A 22,109-nucleotide genomic window follows, 5' to 3' on the forward strand; every position below is an offset into this window, starting at 1 on the left:
TGGCCATCAGAGGGCACGTAAGAGACGTGGCAGGGTCTGTCCTTAGACTAAGGTCACTTTCAGAATGAGACTCACCCTACAACTTCTTCTTGAACAGGGACATAATTTCACCCAAATGGGGGTCTACCCTCAAGAAAAGCCACATGAGTCCAGGAGAGACCGTGCACCCAGCTGACTCAGCAGAGGATCTTAAAGACCCTCCAGTTAGCGAGTCCTCACACCCTGTTCTCCCCTGAGACTCTGTGGGTTCAGTGAACTCCGCACAGAAACCACCAGCTCACACAGCTCCGCCACCTCATAGCACGAGAGACATCATGGCGATAAGTTTCAGTAACAAGCACAGGACTGGGAGTTTGAACCATCTGGCTCTGTTAAAAGAATTACCTGTTGGCGTGTTGAATGTGGATAAATCACATTTCCATTCCCAGGCTGTTTCTGCCTCTATTTAAAAAAAAAAAAAAAGCAAATATTACTCCACAAAGTAGTTGCGAGGCTTACATGACCTGATGCATTGGTTACAAAATACCAAATACAATTATTATTATTTGCGTTCCTTGGAGCAGTATTGCACCAAAGCGCACCAAGAGCCAGGAGCTTCAGCGCAAATTTATCCCTAACTGTGGACCCTCAAAGGGCTACAGAGTCCCTGGAAGGTGAGTTAGAAATAAACGTGCGCGCCCTGAGGGGAGGGGACCCCGATGGCCTGCAGTGGGGGAGGCGCAGTGTTCCAGGTCTGCGGTCTCCTCAAGTACCGCGTAACATCACTCTCCTTGCTCGTTCTAAAACTGCAACAGCTGTTCGTTGACCCTTCTCATTTTATTTCCTGCGTCTATTAACTGCCTTTTTCATTTCCCCATTTCTGGTCTCGCTAGGACGCATTCTAGAAATTTTAATCAACGTTTTATTCCAGCGATGTCAGCAAGATGGCTGAATAGGAACGCCCAGCCCTCGTCCCCCCACAGGAACTCGGACGAAAAGACAGTTGGGCCAGATAACTTTTACGAGAGCCCCAGCATCCAGCTAACAAGCTGCAACACCTCGGATGGGCGTAAACCCCAGAAAAAGCAGCGTGAAGCCGACAGAGAGCAGTTTCACTCTGCCCCGTGAGCCCCCCTCCGGGCCGGCCCGGCGCGGAGCCGAGAGGTGCACTCGGCTCGCCCAGGACACCGCCCCCCCACCACGTCCCTCGGAGCGGAGTGAGCGAGGGACGCGCGACACCCCGGGCCCCCGGGACGCTGCCCGCGAGGCTCACCTGCAGCGGGCACACGTGGGGGCGGCGCAGAGCGAGGACCAGGGGCGGCGGCTCTCGGCAGCCGGCAGGGTTTGCGGGACTGAGAGGCGGTGCCCAGCCCTGGCACCTGTCCTTCTGAGGGCGGGAGCAGGGGCCAGCGCCCGGCGCCAGCACTGCCGCGCCCCTCCGGGGGACAGGGGCGCCAAGCGCCAGGCACTCCGGAAGCTACTCCCGGTCTAACTGCAGGCAGCTGCCCCCGTTTAGTGTCTGTATTCTGAGCAACGACGCATTACCCTCCTCCTTCAGAGAAGACCGTGTTCTAACCACACTTCACCTGAGCCGAGTGCTCACATACATACGCGTGTGCACGTGCGTTTGTATGTGCAAGTGTGTGTTTGCATGATTTTCCACAGCTTTTCTGCCATTTTTTTCTCACTGGTGCGTCTCCCTTTCTCCATTGCATCCCTGAGTGCTCCTCGCACCGAGCGCGAAAACCATAAAACATCCAAGAACGTGCACCTCGGGGAAGGCCTCCCTCCACTCCCGTTCTCTCTACCAAGTCACTTGGAATCATTTTCTTATTTCAGATAAAATGTGCGACTCAACTACGAGGACAGGAAGATACAGCCGGTGGTTAAGAGGTCCGGCCCCCCAGGCCCTCCGCATCTCTCATGAGGACGCAGCCTGGCGTGCCGGGGTGACCGCTGAGACACGGCTCCGACAGGTCAGGTGCGGTGCCCTGAGGGTCCCCATACGTAGGGATTTGCCCCCACGACCCTTCAGTTTTGTCCCATAACAAGTAATTCAGCTCAGTATTCAGTTCTCCGCCAGTAATCCCTTGAAGGTGTTTCTCCAGTATCGTCTGGTACGCGGTTGTCTGGTCCCAGGAGCTCATTATTTTCTTGATGGTAATTTGCATTTTCCTTAGGAAGTAATTTCAGGACATTTTTGGGCCCCAGGCAAGTTCCCCTTGAATTTTCTTAGTTGAAACTTACAAAAAATAGAACTACCGTTTTAAAGCGCACAATTCGGTGCAGGATTTGTCCGTTTTCTAACTTACCCTTCATTTCCTTGCTTCACCATGAAGGGTCAAGACAGAGCAGAGACGTCACTTGTAAATGCATGCGTCCTAGCACTTAGCGGGTCTGTCCTCAACTCTGAAAAGCGTTCAGTTATTTATCTCTTGAGCTGTTGCTGGACGTCCCCAGCTTCCTGCCTCTGACACTTGCAGGAGGCCCCCCGCGGCCTATTCCCCAGGCACCCCGGATGTCCATTTCTGGACTCTCTGCAGCATTCTGGAACCTTCCTCCATGCTGTATTCCGGTTTCAGCTCCTTTGTCCTTGATGGGGTGAATTTTGTAATGTGTTGGTTCTACTGAAAGTTTCATCTCTAAAATTTCTAACTCTTTTCAGAAACTGCCCGTTCTTCTGTAAAACAATCGATGTTTGCCTCCCTTTATTTTTCAGCTATTTAAACACACTTAATTTAAAATACCTCTCTTATTTTCTGGTTGATCCCATTCCTTGCAGAGGACAACCCCCATTGTTCAGCAGATGGTTGTCTGTAGCAAGGTCCGCCATTAACAGGGTCACTCTGCGCCGCCCACTCCTGCTGGAGGTTTCCCTCTCACACACCTGAACTCTCATAGAGGTCTCTCCCAGGGCTGTCCTGGGAGTCAGGCAGGTGCGGCCCCCTCCTGCCCAGCTGGGTGCGCTTCTCAGACTTAGCATCTGCTCAGCGTTGCGCCATCACGGATGGTCCAGTGGGAGCCTCACTCCCACACGTGGGGCAGATGCCCATGTCTGACGACACTGGATTGAGTCTGTTTCTTGCCACACGGGGGACGTTGCTCAATTCTGACCAGGAGCTTGGGCCAGTGCACAGAGATACCCCAGTGTCCACCCAGAAACAGGGGGAAGGGGAGGCCACAGTTTCACCCTTCACCTGGAGCCCTGACCCCTCCCCACCTGGGAGGACCTGGGGGCCCTCTCGTCCCTAGACCTGGAAACCTCTTCCCTCTGACCCCTTCATGACCCCGGGCCCTGAGAGGCCACTCAGCCTGGTTGTCTGTTGTATACTCTGGTTCCCTCTCCATTTGGGGAACTTCCTCTTTTTCTGCATTTATCTGTGGCAACGTATTGCACAAATATTATAAGTAGTATTTGTCAGTGTTAGGCACACACCAGAGCTCTTGGATGGGCGCAACCATCATTCAGTTTACGTGGAGTCTGGGCCCACGACCTCTCATGTCGCAGCCCGCTCCGGTCAGCAGCTAGTCTGGAAATTCACGGTGACTGACTCTCCGGTGAGCCTGGCACCACTGAGCCCACACTCACTCTGAGGAGTGGGCTTTTTGACAATATGCAAACAAAGAAACTCAGGCTCACAGAAAGGGCATTACTGCTCAAGGTTACACGAGCAGTGGGTATAGATTTAAATAAAGATCTGTTTTCCTTCAAGGTAAGACCTCTAACCCAAATGAATGCCCTCTAAAGGTTATAGGCAGGACCAGGGGATGAGGAGGGCATTGTGCCCAAGGAACAAGGGGCACCGAGGAGGCTGGGAGGACTCCGTGAATTGTTCCCAGGTGGTGGGGTAGACACTGTTGCAAGAAAAAGAGAAGTAGTGATGGGGGCAGTGCCGGAAATGAACCCACACTCTGGGGACAGGAGAGGAGTCGTGTTTCCTGCCCTTATTTCCCGGTGCTTCTCCTCTGTGCTCATTGCCCCCTTGGCCTCCACTGAGCTGTAGTTAGATGTTCGACGTACGTCTCTGCTGATCTGAGCTCTGCATACCAGCAGGAAACTGCATCTGCCCTGAAGATGTGAAGGTGAGCCGGGTCCATGGTGAGGACCCCGCAGGACTGTGCTGATGGACGGCTGAGGAAGAAGGAGGCCCCACACGGAGGCTCTGAGAGGGAAGGGCGTGGCCTGGGCACCCTCACCTGCAAGGGGCGCCTCAGGAAGACACCGGGTCTCTTTGCTGATCTGTCACGGAAACGAGAGCCAGGCTCTCAGGAAGGGGCAGTTCCCCATCCTGTGGGGCTGCTGACGTGACAGCCCCATGACGGGGAGGATCAGCCTCTGAGTGGACACACCCTGTGGGTCTCCGTGCTGATGGCACCATGTCTCCTCCATCTGCACAGCCTGGACCACAGGGAGGAGGCGCCATGACCCCCACGCTCACGGCCCTGCTGTGTCTCGGTGAGATTGAGGAGGGGAGGGCGGTCTTGGTCTGGGAGCCACGCCTGCTCTGTCAGGAGACCCCAGGGCTCAGGACGCTCAGGGGAGCGGAGGTTCTGCTCAGGGTTCAGGGGTGAATCTCTCACAGGGACCTCTCTTCCAGGGCTGAGTGTGGGTGTGAGGACCCAGGTGCAGGCAGATGAGTCTGTGCCCAGGTGTCCCCGCTCCCCCCTCCTCATTGTGGGGACGGGGCAGCCCCTCCCCTGGCAATGGGGAGGGACAACAGCAGCTCTGGGCTGAAGGATGGGGAAGCTGGGGGCTGTGGGGCTGAGAGCTGGGGGATGGGGGTGGGATGTCTTGTGACCCAGGCCCCTGGTATCCTTCCAGGTACCCTCCTCAAACCCACAATCTGGGCTGAGCCACGCTCTGTGATCCCCTAGAATGGCCCTGTGACCATCTGGTGTCAGGGGACCCTGGGGGCCCGGGAGTTCCGTCTGGATAAAGAGGGAAGCCTAGCCCTCTGGGACACACAGCCCCCACTGGGGCCCGGGGACAAGGCCACGTTCTCCATCCCACACATGACAGAGCACAACACAGGTAGCTACCGCTGTTACTATCACAGCTGCACTGGCTGGTCACAGCGCAGTGACCCCCTGGAGCTGGTGGTGGTGACAAGTGAGAGGACACTCAGGGGTACCCGCCTCGGGCTCTGCCCTCAGGAAGGGGGGCTGCTCCCAGGGCCGTGTCCCTCTCACAGCCCAGCCCTGGGGGAGGTGAGGGAGCCGTGAGCCCCACTGAACAAGTGGCCCCCTTCTCTCCTAGGAGTCTACAGCAAACCCAGCCTCTCAGCCCTGCGGAGTCCCGTGGTGACCTCAGGAGGGAATGTGACCCTCCGGTGTGGCTCATGGCAGGGATTTGACAGGTTCATCCTGACTAAGGAAGGGGAAGACAAGCCCTCCGGGGCCCTGGACGCACAGCCACAGCCCAGCGGGCAGACCCAGGCCCTATTCCCTGTGGGCCCCGTGCCCCCCAGCCCCAGGTGGACGTTCAGATGCTATGGCTGCTACAGGAGCAAACGCCAGGTGTGGTCGGCCCCCAGTGACCCCCTGGAGCTCCTGGTCTCAGGTGAGGAAGTCCCATCCTGGCCCCATATTCCTTTGGAGGCACCCGACTGGTTACTGGGGTCCCTGCTCAGAGGAGAGACCATGTGAGAGGGTGCGGAATGGGGGCTCCTGGACCAGAGACACAGTGTGTGAGAGACAGTGAGACCTGGGGGCCAGGGTGGGAGAAGAGGGTTCATGGGAGGAACCAGCCCCTACAACCCAGGGCTGGTCTTTCCCCCAGGTGTGTCTGGGAAGCCCTCCCTCCTCACCCCGCAGGGCCCTGTTGTGGCCTTGGGACAGAACCTGACCCTCCAATGTCGCTCTGATGTCGGCTACGAAAGATACGCTTTGTTCAAGGAGGGGGAACAAGACCTCCTCCAGCGCCCTGGCCGGCAGCCCCAGGCTGGGCTCTCTCAGGCCGACTTCCCCCGGGGCCTGGTGATTCGCTCTGATGGGGGCCGGTACAGATGCTATGGGGGACACAACCTCTCCTCCGAGTGGTCGGCCCCCAGCGACCCCCTGGACATCCTGGTGGCAGGTGAGGAGCCAGCGGGTCAGTCAGGGACCCAGACTCTGCACAGGCCCTGCTGGGGGAGCCCCAGGGGTGATGCTGGGTCAGGCGGTGGGGCCCCCGAGGAGGGACAGACAGGGAGAGACAGGGGGTGGGCAGGAGATGCGGGTCCTCAGAGAGGCCCTGCTGAGTCTCAGCTGAGAACCAGGTGGGACGGCAGCCCCTCACCCCTTCCTCTCTCTAGGATGGCTGCGTGACACCCCCTCCCTCTCGGTGCAGCCGGGCCCCACGGTGGCCTCAGGAGAGAATGTGACCCTGCTGTGTCAGTCGAGTACCTGGAGGGACACCTTCCTTCTGTCCAAGGAGGGGGCAGCCCATCCCCCGCTGCGTCTTAGATCAAAGTTCCAAGGTGGGCAGTACCGGGCCGAGTTCTCCCTGAGTCCTGTGACCGCAGCCCACCGGGGGACCTACAGGTGCTACAGCTCACTCAACAGTGACCCCTACCTGCTGTCACTCCCCAGTGACCCCCTGGAGCTCCTGGTCTCAGGTGAGGGGCCCCAACCCTGTCCTGTCTGAGTTAGGTCAGCTCAGGGCTCTGTCCCGTGAGAGCTCCAGTCTGGGGTGGGAGTGAAGGGGCTCTGAGGGAGGGTCACCCAGAGGGGATCTGTCGCTCAGATACCCTCCCACCACAGCCCACCCCCTCCCCTCACCTGGGGTCAGAAGGTGACAGGTGGCAGTGAGAAGGTCTTGTGGAGACTACAGGGCAGATGGAGGGGAAGGATTTAGTGAGGGGGGAGGCCGGCTCAGCCCTACCCCCCACCCTCTTCCTGTGCTCATTCTCAGGACCCTCTGGGGCCCCAGCCCCCCACCCAGGGGCTCCAATTCAACAACAGGGCATTCACAGGGCCTCTTTGCTCAGAGATGGCACAGGTCATCCCAGGGCAGTTTGAGAGTCTCTCAGAGGATCTAAAGTCCCCTCAGATACTCAGGGACAGCCTTGTGTCCCAGGGGTCTGCGAGTCAGACAGAGATGCGGGGGACCACAGGGCTCCGGGGCTCTGAAGCCGGGTGGATGAAGGGTGGGGGTCACGGAGAGGGAGATGTTGGGTCCACCCTGGGGGAGGAGCAGCAGGGCTGACGTGGGGAGGAGCATCCCCCTGCCCCTCACCCCTGTCTTGACCCCCAGGAGGCCCTGAGAACCAGCTCCTCCCTCCCATGGAGTCAGGCCCGCAGACGGGTAAGTGAGGGTCTCTGTGGGAGGTGGTGGTGGGTACTTGGGGGGCAGGGCTGAGTGATGCCCTCTGGAGACGCGGACTCGGAGACCCCCTTCCCCTGCCTGGGCCTCAGTTTCCCCAAGTGTCAAAGGCGAGAACGGGCCCAGAGCTTAGATTTCCTTCAGTTCTCACTTCTGGCTGTGATCCCCCGGGAGAGGCGGCCTCACAGGGAGGCCCCAGGACGTGACCTGATCGGTCTGTCCCCTCTGCAGCAGTGACGCTGACACTGTACTGGGGGGAGGGGAGGGGCAGGACAGTGGTCTGGGGCGTCCAGTTCTTTCCCTTCAGCTCAGGGAGCTCAGCTCGAGGGGAAGGAGCACGGGCTGGAGTCAGACCCCGGGTCCAGTCCCAGCTCTGCCATGTCTGGACTGGATGACCTGGGTTCGTGACTTTACTCTCTGAGCCTTAGTTTCCTTGACTGTAAAATGGGTGGGGTGGGGGCAACAATCACTGTTACATGATTGTTCTGAGGGTTAGAGGAGATGAATGCATGGACGCCAGGACGCATCTGGCACATAGTAGGCGCTCAATTAAATGGCACCACTGGCTCATTCATGACGTCCCTGGTGCCCCAGGACTCAAATCGTACCTGAACGTTCTGATCGGGGTCTCGGCGGCCTTCATCCTGCTGCTCCTCCTCCTCCTCCTCATCCTTTGGCGTCACAGCAGATGCAGGAAGTCGGGTGAGTAGTGAACAGAGGGCCCAGGCCACAGGAGGAGACGGGCTTAGGGCAGCAGCCAGAGCGGAACCAGAGGTGGGCGAGGGTAGCTTAGAAAAGAGTGTCCAGAATCTGAAATGTGAACACGTAAAATGAAAGCACCTAACGGCAGCTCACCTGCACAAATGTAAAGGTTTCCATCCTGTTCAATCCCATGAAACACTGAAACACACATGCAAGTGTGAGTTAAGGTTTCCTTCTTCCCTCTTGACCCCCACGCGGAGGGCGGGGACCGTGGCATTCTCGGGGCTGAGACCGCCCCACCTGACCCAGCCCAGGCAGAGGCTGATTTCTAACTCCCTGCAGGGGCTGCAGACCCCGAGCCCAAGAACAGAGGCCTGCAGAGCAGGTAACTCCTGCCCCGACGACCCCCAGACTCCCGCCCCACCGGCAGCCCCCATGGCCCCCTAACACTCCCGTCTCCTCCCCAGCTCCAGCCCAGCTGCCGACGCCCAGGACCAGAACCTCTGTGAGGAGAAGAGGAGGGTGGCCCTGGGGGGTGGGCACACAGATTTCTGTAGGCAATGGGGGAGGGTAGGTTGGGAAGGTTCAGGGATGGGGGTTGAGGACTGAAATCCCACATCACCTCAGCCCTGGGTCCCAGTGGGCCTTCTGGGGGCAGGGCGGGGGTCCAGCCCCCAGAGATCTCAGGGAATCCGGGCAAGCGTCACACCCCCTGTTCTGCCCCAGCAGATGCCGCCGAGAACGACACACAGCCTGCGGAGGGGGTGCAGCTGGACCATCAGGTGAGACCCCTGCTCCCGTCCAGGCCACCAGAGGCCTTCTTGTTGCCAGACTTAGTCCCACGGACACTCCTCTGTCTTCACATCCCAGCTCCCAGCGGCTCCCACACTGACCTCTCCTGGGCTGCCTGGTCATGTTCTGCTCTGACTCCACCCCTCCACTTTCCTCGTGACCTCATGGCCCCTCCTTCGGGGTCCCCTCTCCTGGCTCCTCGTCCTCTGTCTGACCTTCTGCTGTTGGAGCGTAGCCCCACGTCTCAAGAGGATGCATGAATAAGTGCACCTCCCCAGGTCCCCTAGGCTCTCCTTCATTCATTCACCCAGCAAAGGTGCACAGGGCGAGCAGCAGCCCCCCGGCTCCCTGGCGGTGCTGCCGGTGCAGCCGTGAGCACACTGTCCCCACACTCCTCGAGCTCACCTGGTGGGTGAGAGAGACTATATGCAAATAAGCAGGCAGTGTCCTAGAATGCAAGGTCCTGATAGGGAAAGTAAAGCAAGAGAAGGAGACAGAGAGCATGGGGGGGGCGGCGAGGCAGCAAGTGCAAAGGTCCTGAGGCAGGGACATGCTTTTGCAGGAACATGGGCTGTGTGGCTGGAGCCAAATCAGCAAGAGATAACATGTTAATACAGAAATCAGAACCGTAGAGAGCAGCCAGAGACACCAAGGTGTCAGGAAGCCCCTGGAGATTCCATCAGGAAAGTGACCTCATCTCATCTAAGGCTTTAAAGCATCACTCTGGCAACAGAGTGGAAAACTCACTGGAGGAGATCACAGTGGGTCCAGGAGGTGCTGCTCCTGTCTCACTGTCTCACTCCAGCAGAACAGGCTGGATGGAGGCACCCGGGGTTGGGACGTACCCTCAGGGAGGGACGTACGCCCAGGTGAACCACTCAAGATCAAGACCAAGGCAGGGCATGGCCACCTCTCCTTCTCCACTACTGGGGGGACTGCTGGACACAAAGGACAGACAAGCAGAAGAGGACACGCAGAGGGACAGTCAAGCGGGTCCCATCCTCTCCAGCCCCCGGGCTTCCCCCAACCTCATGCTTCTGACCCCCCACCAACTACAGGCTGCCGCATCTGAAGCCCCCCAGGATGTGACCTACGCCCAACTGAACCACTCGACCCTCAGACGGGAGACGACTGCAGCCCCTCCCTCCCAGTCGGGGGAGCCCCCCGCAGAGCCCAGCGTGTACGCCACACTCGCCATCCACTAGCCCAGGGGACCCAGAGCCCGTGCTCTCGAAGGGAGACTGCTGGGACGCCAGAAGGCGCAGGAGCTGCCCGCGGTGGACACCACCTGATGACCACCAGCTGACCTGGACTCCCAACACAGACCACCAGGACCCCCTGGGGCCCTTTTGGAGTCACCTGATTTTTACCTTCAAAAATAACTAGCACTCATACATTTTGGAAATTAAGCAACAGGCTTCTCAATTATCAATTATTTAGAGAAAGACTAGTAAATTATTCCAAATGGAGGTAGAAGGGGAGAAATAATAATGACAAGAGTACCTACTGATGAGGACAAAACAAAAAGTAAGGAGACATTAACAAAGCCAAAAAAATTCATTCTTGAAAACACTGACCACACTTATAAATCCTAGGCACAATGACCAAGGCAGAAAGAGAGAAGGCACACTTCACCATAATCGGGACACTACGGCGGGCCCTAGAGACTTTAAGTAGATAAAGAACTTTAGGAGCAATCTTACACCATTGTAGTAGAAAACGTCGATGAAATGGACTAACGTCCTCAAATATACAGTTTACTAAAATGATGGACATAAAGATAAATAGAAAATGAACTGTTGTACATATTAAATGTGTTGAATCTGTGATTGATCGTTTTCCCCGCAAAGTGAACACTGAATCTGGAAAGCTCCACTGGTCACTCTTCTGAACACGTATGTGCTTATGAAACACACACGCACATGGACATTCCACACACACAGCAAACTTAAACACGCTTCTCCAGAGAACAGGGAAGGAAAGGACCACTCGCCCCCACACATTTCATCGGGCCAGAGAAAAACAGACGCCGAAACCTGGCAGGAAACACCAAGACAGGGAAAACCACAAGAAGCTGTTTGTCTGTTTCCTGTTTTCCTAAACAAGGTATTCGCAAACAAGCTTCATCGATATATAAAATGGATAATATATCACGACCATGCAGGTATTTTTTTTTCAGGAATGCATGGTTGGTTCCGTCCTCAAAAGGCAACGAACATAATTCCAATGTTAAAAGAAGAGTCTAGAAATAAATAATCATATCAAAAAATGGAAAGTTTTTGATTAAATACTTCACCAGTTTTTAATTAAAAAACTCAGAAATGAAACAGAATTTCCTATCATTTATGAAAGCATCTTTGTTTAAATTTTTTAATTTACCATGTATTAGTTTCTGGCGTACAGCACAGCGCTATATGTATATGTTCTTTTTCATATTCTTTTTCATTACAGGTTACTACAAGCCACTGAATATAGTTCCTTCTGCTATAAGTAGGAACTCGTTGTTTATCTATTTTGTATATAGTAGTTTGTATCAGCCAATCCCAAATTCCCAATCAAAGCATCTTTAGAGATCTACAACAGAAATCAATTTTAAAAGTGAAAATGTGCACTCTTTCTGTCTGTGATTGAAACAGAAGAGACTGTTCACCATTACTCTTCCATTCAGCAGGGCCCTGGAAGAAACGACCAACACCGAGGGATGTAAACCGTATTGCTCACAGATTACAAAAGTGTGTGCATGTAAAACAATGTAAGGATCTATTATTCTAATTAGAAGGTGATTTTATCTAATGTCACTGGGTACCTCATCAATATATAAAAATCAGTTGCATTTCAGACTTCCAGATTTAGACCAGGAGGAAACAGAAGTATGTATCCCTGACCCTCCACTGCACAGGAAGTCTCCTGGGTGGCACGTGCACAACAAACAAGAATGCAGGCAGATTATTTCCGGCCAAGATGGCGGAGTGGTAGGACCACGAGCTCGCCTTGCCTCATGACTACAATGAAACCACAGCTGAATGCTAAACAGCCGTCGAAAAAAGACTGGAACCTAGCAAAAAAGATCTTCTGCAACTGGAAACATAAAGAGGGAACCACAGCAAGACGGTAGGAGGGGCGTGCTCACGATATAATTGGTCACCCAGGTGGGTGACCCACAAGCTGAAGAACAGTTAAGTCGCAGAGGCCCCCCCACAGGAGTGGGAGCTCTGAGCCCCACATCAGGCTCCCCAGCCCAGGTCCCGGCACTGGGAGGAGGAGACCGCAGGACATCTGCTTTTGAAGGCCGGGGGGCTTGGCTCCGGGGGCCCCACAGGCCTAGGGGAAATGGAGACTCCATTAGCTTCAGAAGCTTACACGGAAACTCATGTGCACCAGGTCCAAGGGCAGAGGCAGTCATTTCACAGGAACCTGGGCCAGATCTGCCTGCTGGATTTGGAGGGTCTCCTGGGGACGTGGGGTACGGCTGCGGCTCACCCAGGGGACACAAAAGCTGGTGGCGGGCATTCTGGGAGTGTTCATCTACAGGAGCTTTCCTGGAGGCTGACATCTTGATTGGATCATTAGCACCAAGACCTAGCCCTAGGGAAGCCTCAGGTCAAATAACATACAGGGTGGGAACACAGCCCCACCCATCAGCAGGCTTCCTGAGCCACAAAGGCCTCTAGACACAGCCCTACACACCAGGGGTCCAGCTTCACGCAGCAGTGGGCAGGCCCTGGCTCCTCCTGCCAGGAACCCTGCATGAGCCTCTAGTCTGGCCTCATCCACCAGGGGCAGATTCCAGAAGTAAGAAAACAATTATTCCAAAGTCTGTGGAAGGAATCCACAAACACATAGAAAGACAGACAATATTAGGAGGCAAAGGGATATCTCCCAGGCCAAGGCACAAGATAAAACCCAGAAGAGGTTAGAGGAGATAGGTAATTTATCCAAGAAAGAGTTTAAAGTAATGATGGCCAAGATGTTCAGAGAACTCAAGAGGAGTATAGATGCACAGAGTGAAGTCTTTAGCAAAGAGTTTGAAAAAATAAAGAATATGTAAACAGAGTTGAAGAATAAAATCACTGAAATGAGTAACACACCAGAAGGAACCAAGAATGGAATAAATGAGGCAAGAGAACAGATCGGTGAGCTAGCAGACAGATTACTGGAAATCACTACTTCAGAACAGAAAAAAGGATAAAAAGGAATGAGGACGGTTTAAGAGCACTCTGGGACAACATGAAGCGCTCTAACATTCACATTATAGGGGTCCCAGAAAGAGAAGAGAGGGAGAAAGGACCTGAGAAATTTTTTGGAGCGATAATCAGTGAAAAAGTCCCCAACTTGGGAAAGAGAACAGTCACCCAAGTCCAGGAAGCGCAGAGAGCTCCACACAGGATCCACCCAAAGAGGAGCACACCAAGGCACACAGGCATCAAATTGACAAAAATCTAGGAGAAGATATTAAAATTAGCAAGAGAAAAGCAACAAATAACATACAAGGAAACTCCCATAAGGTTACCAGCTGATTTTTGAGCAGAAACTCCACAGGCCAGGAGGGAGCGGCACGATATACTTAAAGTGATGCACGGGGGAACTTACAACCAAGAACACTCTGTCCAGCAAGGCTCTCGTTCAGACTGGATGGAGAAATCAAAAGCTTCACAGATAAACAAAAGCTAAAAGAACTCAGCACCACCAAACCAGCTTTACAACAGATGTGAAAGGACCTTCTCTAGTCATGAAACCATAAGAGAACAAAAAGAAGAAAGACCTACAAAAGATTGCTCTGGCTGCTTGGGGTCTTCTGTGGTTCCTTATAAATTTGGAATTGTTTGTTCTAGTTCTGTGAGGAACGTGGCAACTATTTTGATGGGGGTTGCGTTGCATCTGTGGATTGCTGTGGGAAGTGTGGCTAATTTGATAGCGTTGATTCTTCCAGTCCAAGAGCACAAGAAATCTTTCCGTTTCTTTGTGTCATTTCGCTTTTTGGAGTATAGGTAACCTCCTTGGTTTTTCATTTCTATGTGTCTTGTTATTTTTGATGTGATGGAAATGTTTATGCCGCTTGTAAAATTCTGATTTTTGAAGTGAGTAAAAGAAAGTGAATGAAGGGCCGCAAATGGCAAAATAGCCTTCTTTCCTGTGGGTGAGTTGTGCTCCATTACATACACGTGTGCTGCGTCCCCGTTATCTGTTCAACTGTTGGTGTGCACTTAGGCTGCTTCCATATCTTGGCAGCTATAAATAACGTTGCCGCTAATAGCAGGCTGTTTGTATCTTTTTGAATTAATTCTTATTTTGTGGCTGGCTTTATTCCTTTGATAACTATGTAAGTTTAAAAAGCTAAAGCTCTGGATGCTCCTGGGGAATGTCATTCTAAGTGAAGTAAGCCAGAAAGAGAAAGAAAAATACCATATGAGATCGCTCATATGTGGGATCTAAAAGAAAAAAAAAAGGAAACAAAACATAAATACAAAACAGAAACAGACTCATAGACACAGAATACAAACTTGTGGTTGCCAAAGGGGAGGAGGGTGGGAAGGGACAGACGGGGAGTTCAAAATGCAGACCCGATAAACAAGATTATACTGTATAGCACAGGGAAATATATACGAGACCTTGTGGTAGCTCACAGAGAAAAAAAAATGACAATGAATGTATGTATGTTCATGTATGACTGAAAAATTGTGCTCTGGAATTTGACACAACATGGTAAAATGATTATAAATCAATAAAAAACGTTTTAAAAAAGCTGAAGCTCTAAACGTTCTTAGAAACAATGAACAGTACGTATATGTAAATTAAAAAATGAATGTGCAGTGAAAAAACATGAGCTATCAAGCCATGAAAGACATGGAAGAAACTTAAAAGACACATTACTAAACGCAAGAAGCCAGTCTGAAAAGGCTACAAACTGTCCGATCCCAGCCAAATGACAACTAGGAAAGGCACAGCTACAGGAACAATAAAAAGATCCAGGGGTTTCCAGGGGCTTAGGGGCGAGGGAGGCAGGGAGGGATGAACAGATGGAGCACAAGGGATTTTTAGGGCAATGAAATCCTTCTGACACTATAGTGGTGGCTACGCGTCATTACGCATCTGTCAAAGCCCACAGAGTGCATGTCAAGAGTGAGCCCTAATGTGAACTGTGGACTCTGAGTCATGATAAGGTGCCCATGTCGGCTCACCCATGCACCAACTACGTCACGCTGATGAGGGGTGTTGAGGGGAGGGGAGGATATATGTGTGGGTGGGGAGGGCTACGTGGGAACTCTGCTCAGTTCTGCTGTCAACCTGAAATGCTCTAAAAAAACAAAGTCTATTTTAAAAAAAGAATTGGCTGTTCTCTCAGGTCAGAGCACTAAGCCACACCCTGTCCCATCAACCTGAAGACAGAACCACAGGATGAGAAGGAGACTCTGTCCAGGAAAAAGGGGCACCGAGGAGGCAAGAACAACTCTGGGGCTATATCCCAGGAGGTGGGGTGGACGCTGTGCAAGAAAAAAGAGAAGTGATGTGGACTGTGACGGAAATACACCCACACTCCGGGGCCAGGAGAGGAGTCCTGGTTCCTGCCCTTGTTTCCCGGTGCTTCTCCTCTGTGCTCATTGCCCCCTTGGCCTCCACCGAGCTCTAGGTAGACGTTCGACGTGTGTCTCTGCTGATCTGAGCTCTGCAGACCAGCAGGAACCTGCATCTGCCCTGAAGATGTGAAGGTGAGCCGGGTCCATGGTGAGGACCCCGCAGGACTGTGCTGATGGACGGCTGAGGACGAAGGAGGCCCCACACGGAGGCTCTGAGAGGGAAGGGCGTGGCCTGGGCACCCTCACCTGCAAGGGGCGCCTCAGGAAGACACCGGGTCTCTTTGCTGATCTGTCACGAAAAGGAGAGCCAGGCTCTCAAGAAGGGGCAGTTCCCCTTCCCGTGGGGCTGCTGACGTGACAGCCCCGTGACGGGGAGGACCAGCCTCTGAGCGGACACACCCTGTGGGTCTCCGTGCTGAGGGCACCGTGTCTCCTCCATCTGCACAGCCTGGACCACAGGGAGGAGGCGCCATGACCCCCACCCTCACGGCCCTGCTCTGTCTCGGTGAGATTGAGGAGGGGAGGGCGGTCCTGGTCTGGGAGCCACGCCTGCTCTGTCAGGAGACCCCAGGGCTCAGGACGCTTGGGGGAGCGGAGGTTCTGCTCAGGGTTCAGGGCGACTCTCTCACAGGGACCTCTCTTCCAGGGCTGAGTGTGGGCGTGAGGACCCAGGTGCAGGCAGGTGAGTCTGTGCCCAGGTGTCCCCGCTCCCCCCTCCTCATTGTGGGGACGGGGCAGCCCCTCCCCAGGCAATGGGGGTGGGGAACAGCAGCTCTGGGCTGAAGGAAGGGGAGGCTGGGGGCTGTGGGGCTGAGAGTGGGGGATGGGGGTGGGAATGTCTTGTGACCCAGGCCTCTGATTTCCTTCCAGGGACCCTCCCCAAACCCACCATCTGGGCTGAGCCAGGCTCTGTGATCCCCTGGAATGTCCCTGTGACCATCTGGTGTCAGGGGACCCTGGGGGCCCGGGAGTTCCGTCTGGATAAAGAGGGAAGCAAAAGCCCCTGGGACACACAGCCCCCACTGGGGTCCGGGGACAAGGCCACGTTCTCCATCTCATACATGACAGAGCACAACACAGGGAGATACCGCTGTTACTATCTCAGCCTCACTGGCTGGTCAGAGCGCAGTGACCCCCTGGAGCTGGTGGTGGTGACAAGTGAGAGGACACTCAGGGGTACCCGCCTCGGGCTCTGCCCTCAGGAAGGGGGGCTGCTCCCAGGGCCGTGTCCCTCTCACAGCCCAGCCCTGGGGGAGGTGAGGGAGCCGTGAGCCCCACTGAACAAGCGGCCCCCTTCTCTCCTAGGAGTCTACAGCAAACCCAGCCTCTCAGCCCTGACGAGCCCCGTGGTGACCTCAGGAGGGAACGTGACCCTCCGGTGTGGCTCATGGCAGGGATTTGACAGGTTCATCCTGACTAAGGAAGGGGAAGACAAGCCCACCGGGGCCCTGGATGCACAGCCACAGCCCAGCGGGCAGACCCAGGCCCTGTTCCCTGTGGGCCCCGTGCCCCCCAGCCCCAGGTGGACGTTCAGATGTTATGGCTGCTACAGGAGCAAACGCCAGGTGTGGTCGGCCCCCAGTGACCCCCTGGAGCTCCTGGTCTCAGGTGAGGAAGTCCCATCGTGGCCCCATATTCCTTTGGAGGCACCCGACTGGTTATTGGGGTCCCTGCTCAGAGGAGAGACCATGTGAGAGGGTAGGGGGTGGGGGATGGGGGCTCCTGGACCAGAGACACAGAGTGTGAGAGACAGTGAGACCTGGGGGCTGGGATCGGAGGAGAGGGTTTATGGGAGGAACCAGCCCCTACAACCCAGGGCTGGTCTTTCCCCCAGGTGTGTCTGGGAAGCCCTCCCTCCTCACCCCGCAGGGCCCTGTTGTGGCCTTGGGACAGAACCTGACCCTCCAATGTCGCTCTGATGTCGGCTACGAAAGATACGCTTTGTTCAAGGAGGGGGAACAAGACCTCCTCCAGCGCCCTGGCCGGCAGCCCCAGGCTGGGCTCTCTCAGGCCGACTTCCCCCGGGGCCTGGTGATTCGCTCTGATGGGGGCCGGTACAGATGCTATGGGGGACACAACCTCTCCTCCGAGTGGTCGGCCCCCAGCGACCCCCTGGACATCCTGGTGGCAGGTGAGGAGCCAGCGGGTCAGTCAGGGACCCAGACTCTGCACAGGCCCTGCTGGGGGAGCCCCAGGGGTGATGCTGGGTCAGGCGGTGGGGCCCCCGAGGAGGGACAGACAGGGAGAGACAGGGGGTGGGCAGGAGATGCGGGTCCTCAGAGAGGCCCTGCTGAGTCTCAGCTGAGAACCAGGTGGGACGGCAGCCCCTCACCCCTTCCTCTCTCTAGGATGGCTGCGTGACACCCCCTCCCTCTCGGTGCAGCCGGGCCCCACGGTGGCCTCAGGAGAGAATGTGACCCTGCTGTGTCAGTCGAGTACCTGGAGGGACACCTTCCTTCTGTCCAAGGAGGGGGCAGCCCATCCCCCGCTGCGTCTTAGATCAAAGTTCCAAGGTGGGCAGTACCGGGCCGAGTTCTCCCTGAGTCCTGTGACCGCAGCCCACCGGGGGACCTACAGGTGCTACAGCTCACTCAACAGTGACCCCTACCTGCTGTCACTCCCCAGTGACCCCCTGGAGCTCCTGGTCTCAGGTGAGGGGCCCCAACCCTGTCCTGTCTGAGTTAGGTCAGCTCAGGGCTCTGTCCCGTGAGAGCTCCAGTCTGGGGTGGGAGTGAAGGGGCTCTGAGGGAGGGTCACCCAGAGGGGATCTGTCGCTCAGATACCCTCCCACCACAGCCCACCCCCTCCCCTCACCTGGGGTCAGAAGGTGACAGGTGGCAGTGAGAAGGTCTTGTGGAGACTACAGGGCAGATGGAGGGGAAGGATTTAGTGAGGGGGGAGGCCGGCTCAGCCCTACCCCCCACCCTCTTCCTGTGCTCATTCTCAGGACCCTCTGGGGCCCCAGCCCCCCACCCAGGGGCTCCAATTCAACAACAGGGCATTCACAGGGCCTCTTTGCTCAGAGATGGCACAGGTCATCCCAGGGCAGTTTGAGAGTCTCTCAGAGGATCTAAAGTCCCCTCAGATACTCAGGGACAGCCTTGTGTCCCAGGGGTCTGCGAGTCAGACAGAGATGCGGGGGACCACAGGGCTCCGGGGCTCTGAAGCCGGGTGGATGAAGGGTGGGGGTCACGGAGAGGGAGATGTTGGGTCCACCCTGGGGGAGGAGCAGCAGGGCTGACGTGGGGAGGAGCATCCCCCTGCCCCTCACCCCTGTCTTGACCCCCAGGAGGCCCTGAGAACCAGCTCCTCCCTCCCATGGAGTCAGGCCCGCAGACGGGTAAGTGAGGGTCTCTGTGGGAGGTGGTGGTGGGTACTTGGGGGGCAGGGCTGAGTGATGCCCTCTGGAGACGCGGACTCGGAGACCCCCTTCCCCTGCCTGGGCCTCAGTTTCCCCAAGTGTCAAAGGCGAGAACGGGCCCAGAGCTTAGATTTCCTTCAGTTCTCACTTCTGGCTGTGATCCCCCGGGAGAGGCGGCCTCACAGGGAGGCCCCAGGACGTGACCTGATCGGTCTGTCCCCTCTGCAGCAGTGACGCTGACACTGTACTGGGGGGAGGGGAGGGGCAGGACAGTGGTCTGGGGCGTCCAGTTCTTTCCCTTCAGCTCAGGGAGCTCAGCTCGAGGGGAAGGAGCACGGGCTGGAGTCAGACCCCGGGTCCAGTCCCAGCTCTGCCATGTCTGGACTGGATGACCTGGGTTCGTGACTTTACTCTCTGAGCCTTAGTTTCCTTGACTGTAAAATGGGTGGGGTGGGGGCAACAATCACTGTTACATGATTGTTCTGAGGGTTAGAGGAGATGAATGCATGGACGCCAGGACGCATCTGGCACATAGTAGGCGCTCAATTAAATGGCACCACTGGCTCATTCATGACGTCCCTGGTGCCCCAGGACTCAAATCGTACCTGAACGTTCTGATCGGGGTCTCGGCGGCCTTCATCCTGCTGCTCCTCCTCCTCCTCCTCATCCTTTGGCGTCACAGCAGATGCAGGAAGTCGGGTGAGTAGTGAACAGAGGGCCCAGGCCACAGGAGGAGACGGGCTTAGGGCAGCAGCCAGAGCGGAACCAGAGGTGGGCGAGGGTAGCTTAGAAAAGAGTGTCCAGAATCTGAAATGTGAACACGTAAAATGAAAGCACCTAACGGCAGCTCACCTGCACAAATGTAAAGGTTTCCATCCTGTTCAATCCCATGAAACACTGAAACACACATGCAAGTGTGAGTTAAGGTTTCCTTCTTCCCTCTTGACCCCCACGCGGAGGGCGGGGACCGTGGCATTCTCGGGGCTGAGACCGCCCCACCTGACCCAGCCCAGGCAGAGGCTGATTTCTAACTCCCTGCAGGGGCTGCAGACCCCGAGCCCAAGAACAGAGGCCTGCAGAGCAGGTAACTCCTGCCCCGACGACCCCCAGACTCCCGCCCCACCGGCAGCCCCCATGGCCCCCTAACACTCCCGTCTCCTCCCCAGCTCCAGCCCAGCTGCCGACGCCCAGGACCAGAACCTCTGTGAGGAGAAGAGGAGGGTGGCCCTGGGGGGTGGGCACACAGATTTCTGTAGGCAATGGGGGAGGGTAGGTTGGGAAGGTTCAGGGATGGGGGTTGAGGACTGAAATCCCACATCACCTCAGCCCTGGGTCCCAGTGGGCCTTCTGGGGGCAGGGCGGGGGTCCAGCCCCCAGAGATCTCAGGGAATCCGGGCAAGCGTCACACCCCCTGTTCTGCCCCAGCAGATGCCGCCGAGAACGACACACAGCCTGCGGAGGGGGTGCAGCTGGACCATCAGGTGAGACCCCTGCTCCCGTCCAGGCCACCAGAGGCCTTCTTGTTGCCAGACTTAGTCCCACGGACACTCCTCTGTCTTCACATCCCAGCTCCCAGCGGCTCCCACACTGACCTCTCCTGGGCTGCCTGGTCATGTTCTGCTCTGACTCCACCCCTCCACTTTCCTCGTGACCTCATGGCCCCTCCTTCGGGGTCCCCTCTCCTGGCTCCTCGTCCTCTGTCTGACCTTCTGCTGTTGGAGCGTAGCCCCACGTCTCAAGAGGATGCATGAATAAGTGCACCTCCCCAGGTCCCCTAGGCTCTCCTTCATTCATTCACCCAGCAAAGGTGCACAGGGCGAGCAGCAGCCCCCCGGCTCCCTGGCGGTGCTGCCGGTGCAGCCGTGAGCACACTGTCCCCACACTCCTCGAGCTCACCTGGTGGGTGAGAGAGACTATATGCAAATAAGCAGGCAGTGTCCTAGAATGCAAGGTCCTGATAGGGAAAGTAAAGCAAGAGAAGGAGACAGAGAGCATGGGGGGGGCGGCGAGGCAGCAAGTGCAAAGGTCCTGAGGCAGGGACATGCTTTTGCAGGAACATGGGCTGTGTGGCTGGAGCCAAATCAGCAAGAGATAACATGTTAATACAGAAATCAGAACCGTAGAGAGCAGCCAGAGACACCAAGGTGTCAGGAAGCCCCTGGAGATTCCATCAGGAAAGTGACCTCATCTCATCTAAGGCTTTAAAGCATCACTCTGGCAACAGAGTGGAAAACTCACTGGAGGAGATCACAGTGGGTCCAGGAGGTGCTGCTCCTGTCTCACTGTCTCACTCCAGCAGAACAGGCTGGATGGAGGCACCCGGGGTTGGGACGTACCCTCAGGGAGGGACGTACGCCCAGGTGAACCACTCAAGATCAAGACCAAGGCAGGGCATGGCCACCTCTCCTTCTCCACTACTGGGGGGACTGCTGGACACAAAGGACAGACAAGCAGAAGAGGACACGCAGAGGGACAGTCAAGCGGGTCCCATCCTCTCCAGCCCCCGGGCTTCCCCCAACCTCATGCTTCTGACCCCCCACCAACTACAGGCTGCCGCATCTGAAGCCCCCCAGGATGTGACCTACGCCCAACTGAACCACTCGACCCTCAGACGGGAGACGACTGCAGCCCCTCCCTCCCAGTCGGGGGAGCCCCCCGCAGAGCCCAGCGTGTACGCCACACTCGCCATCCACTAGCCCAGGGGACCCAGAGCCCGTGCTCTCGAAGGGAGACTGCTGGGACGCCAGAAGGCGCAGGAGCTGCCCGCGGTGGACACCACCTGATGACCACCAGCTGACCTGGACTCCCAACACAGACCACCAGGACCCCCTGGGGCCCTTTTGGAGTCACCTGATTTTTACCTTCAAAAATAACTAGCACTCATACATTTTGGAAATTAAGCAACAGGCTTCTCAATTATCAATTATTTAGAGAAAGACTAGTAAATTATTCCAAATGGAGGTAGAAGGGGAGAAATAATAATGACAAGAGTACCTACTGATGAGGACAAAACAAAAAGTAAGGAGACATTAACAAAGCCAAAAAAATTCATTCTTGAAAACACTGACCACACTTATAAATCCTAGGCACAATGACCAAGGCAGAAAGAGAGAAGGCACACTTCACCATAATCGGGACACTACGGCGGGCCCTAGAGACTTTAAGTAGATAAAGAACTTTAGGAGCAATCTTACACCATTGTAGTAGAAAACGTCGATGAAATGGACTAACGTCCTCAAATATACAGTTTACTAAAATGATGGACATAAAGATAAATAGAAAATGAACTGTTGTACATATTAAATGTGTTGAATCTGTGATTGATCGTTTTCCCCGCAAAGTGAACACTGAATCTGGAAAGCTCCACTGGTCACTCTTCTGAACACGTATGTGCTTA

At 55.6% G+C, this 22,109-nt stretch overlaps 1 protein-coding gene across 1 annotated transcript; it reads left to right on the forward strand.

The window, feature by feature from the left end:
• The first annotated feature begins 897 nt into the window (after window positions 1–897).
• Window positions 898–22,016, forward strand: LOC105074337 (leukocyte immunoglobulin-like receptor subfamily B member 5). Its single transcript, XM_074370837.1, has 25 exons — window positions 898–1,960; window positions 4,034–4,435; window positions 5,237–5,539; window positions 5,759–6,055; window positions 6,273–6,575; window positions 7,214–7,264; window positions 7,877–7,984; window positions 8,327–8,369; window positions 8,452–8,489; window positions 8,714–8,766; window positions 9,835–9,980; window positions 11,445–11,486; window positions 15,447–15,499; window positions 15,728–15,856; window positions 15,998–16,033; window positions 16,222–16,527; window positions 16,657–16,959; window positions 17,186–17,482; window positions 17,700–18,002; window positions 18,641–18,691; window positions 19,304–19,411; window positions 19,754–19,796; window positions 19,879–19,916; window positions 20,141–20,193; window positions 21,262–22,016. The coding sequence occupies exons 2-25, from the start codon at window positions 4,357–4,359 to the stop codon at window positions 21,406–21,408; spliced, it is 3,330 nt and encodes a 1,109-aa protein (XP_074226938.1). The 5' UTR covers window positions 898–1,960; window positions 4,034–4,356; the 3' UTR covers window positions 21,409–22,016.
• Window positions 22,017–22,109: the final 93 nt, after the last annotated feature.

The sequence above is a fragment of the Camelus bactrianus genome, chromosome 9 (genome assembly GCF_048773025.1).
Source record: "Camelus bactrianus isolate YW-2024 breed Bactrian camel chromosome 9, ASM4877302v1, whole genome shotgun sequence".
Lineage (NCBI taxonomy): Eukaryota > Metazoa > Chordata > Mammalia > Artiodactyla > Camelidae > Camelus > Camelus bactrianus.

Bases quoted from the DNA above. Each gene is read 5' to 3' on its own strand.
- LOC105074337 (XM_074370837.1), top strand. From the start codon at position 4,357: ATGTCTCCTCCATCTGCACAGCCTGGACCACAGGGAGGAGGCGCCATG. The intron at 11,487-15,446 runs GTATTGCTCACA...TGAGCTCTGCAG, and splicing joins AACACCGAGGGATGTAAACC to ACCAGCAGGAACCTGCATCT. The intron at 19,917-20,140 runs GTGAGGAGAAGA...CTGCCCCAGCAG, and splicing joins CGCCCAGGACCAGAACCTCT to ATGCCGCCGAGAACGACACA.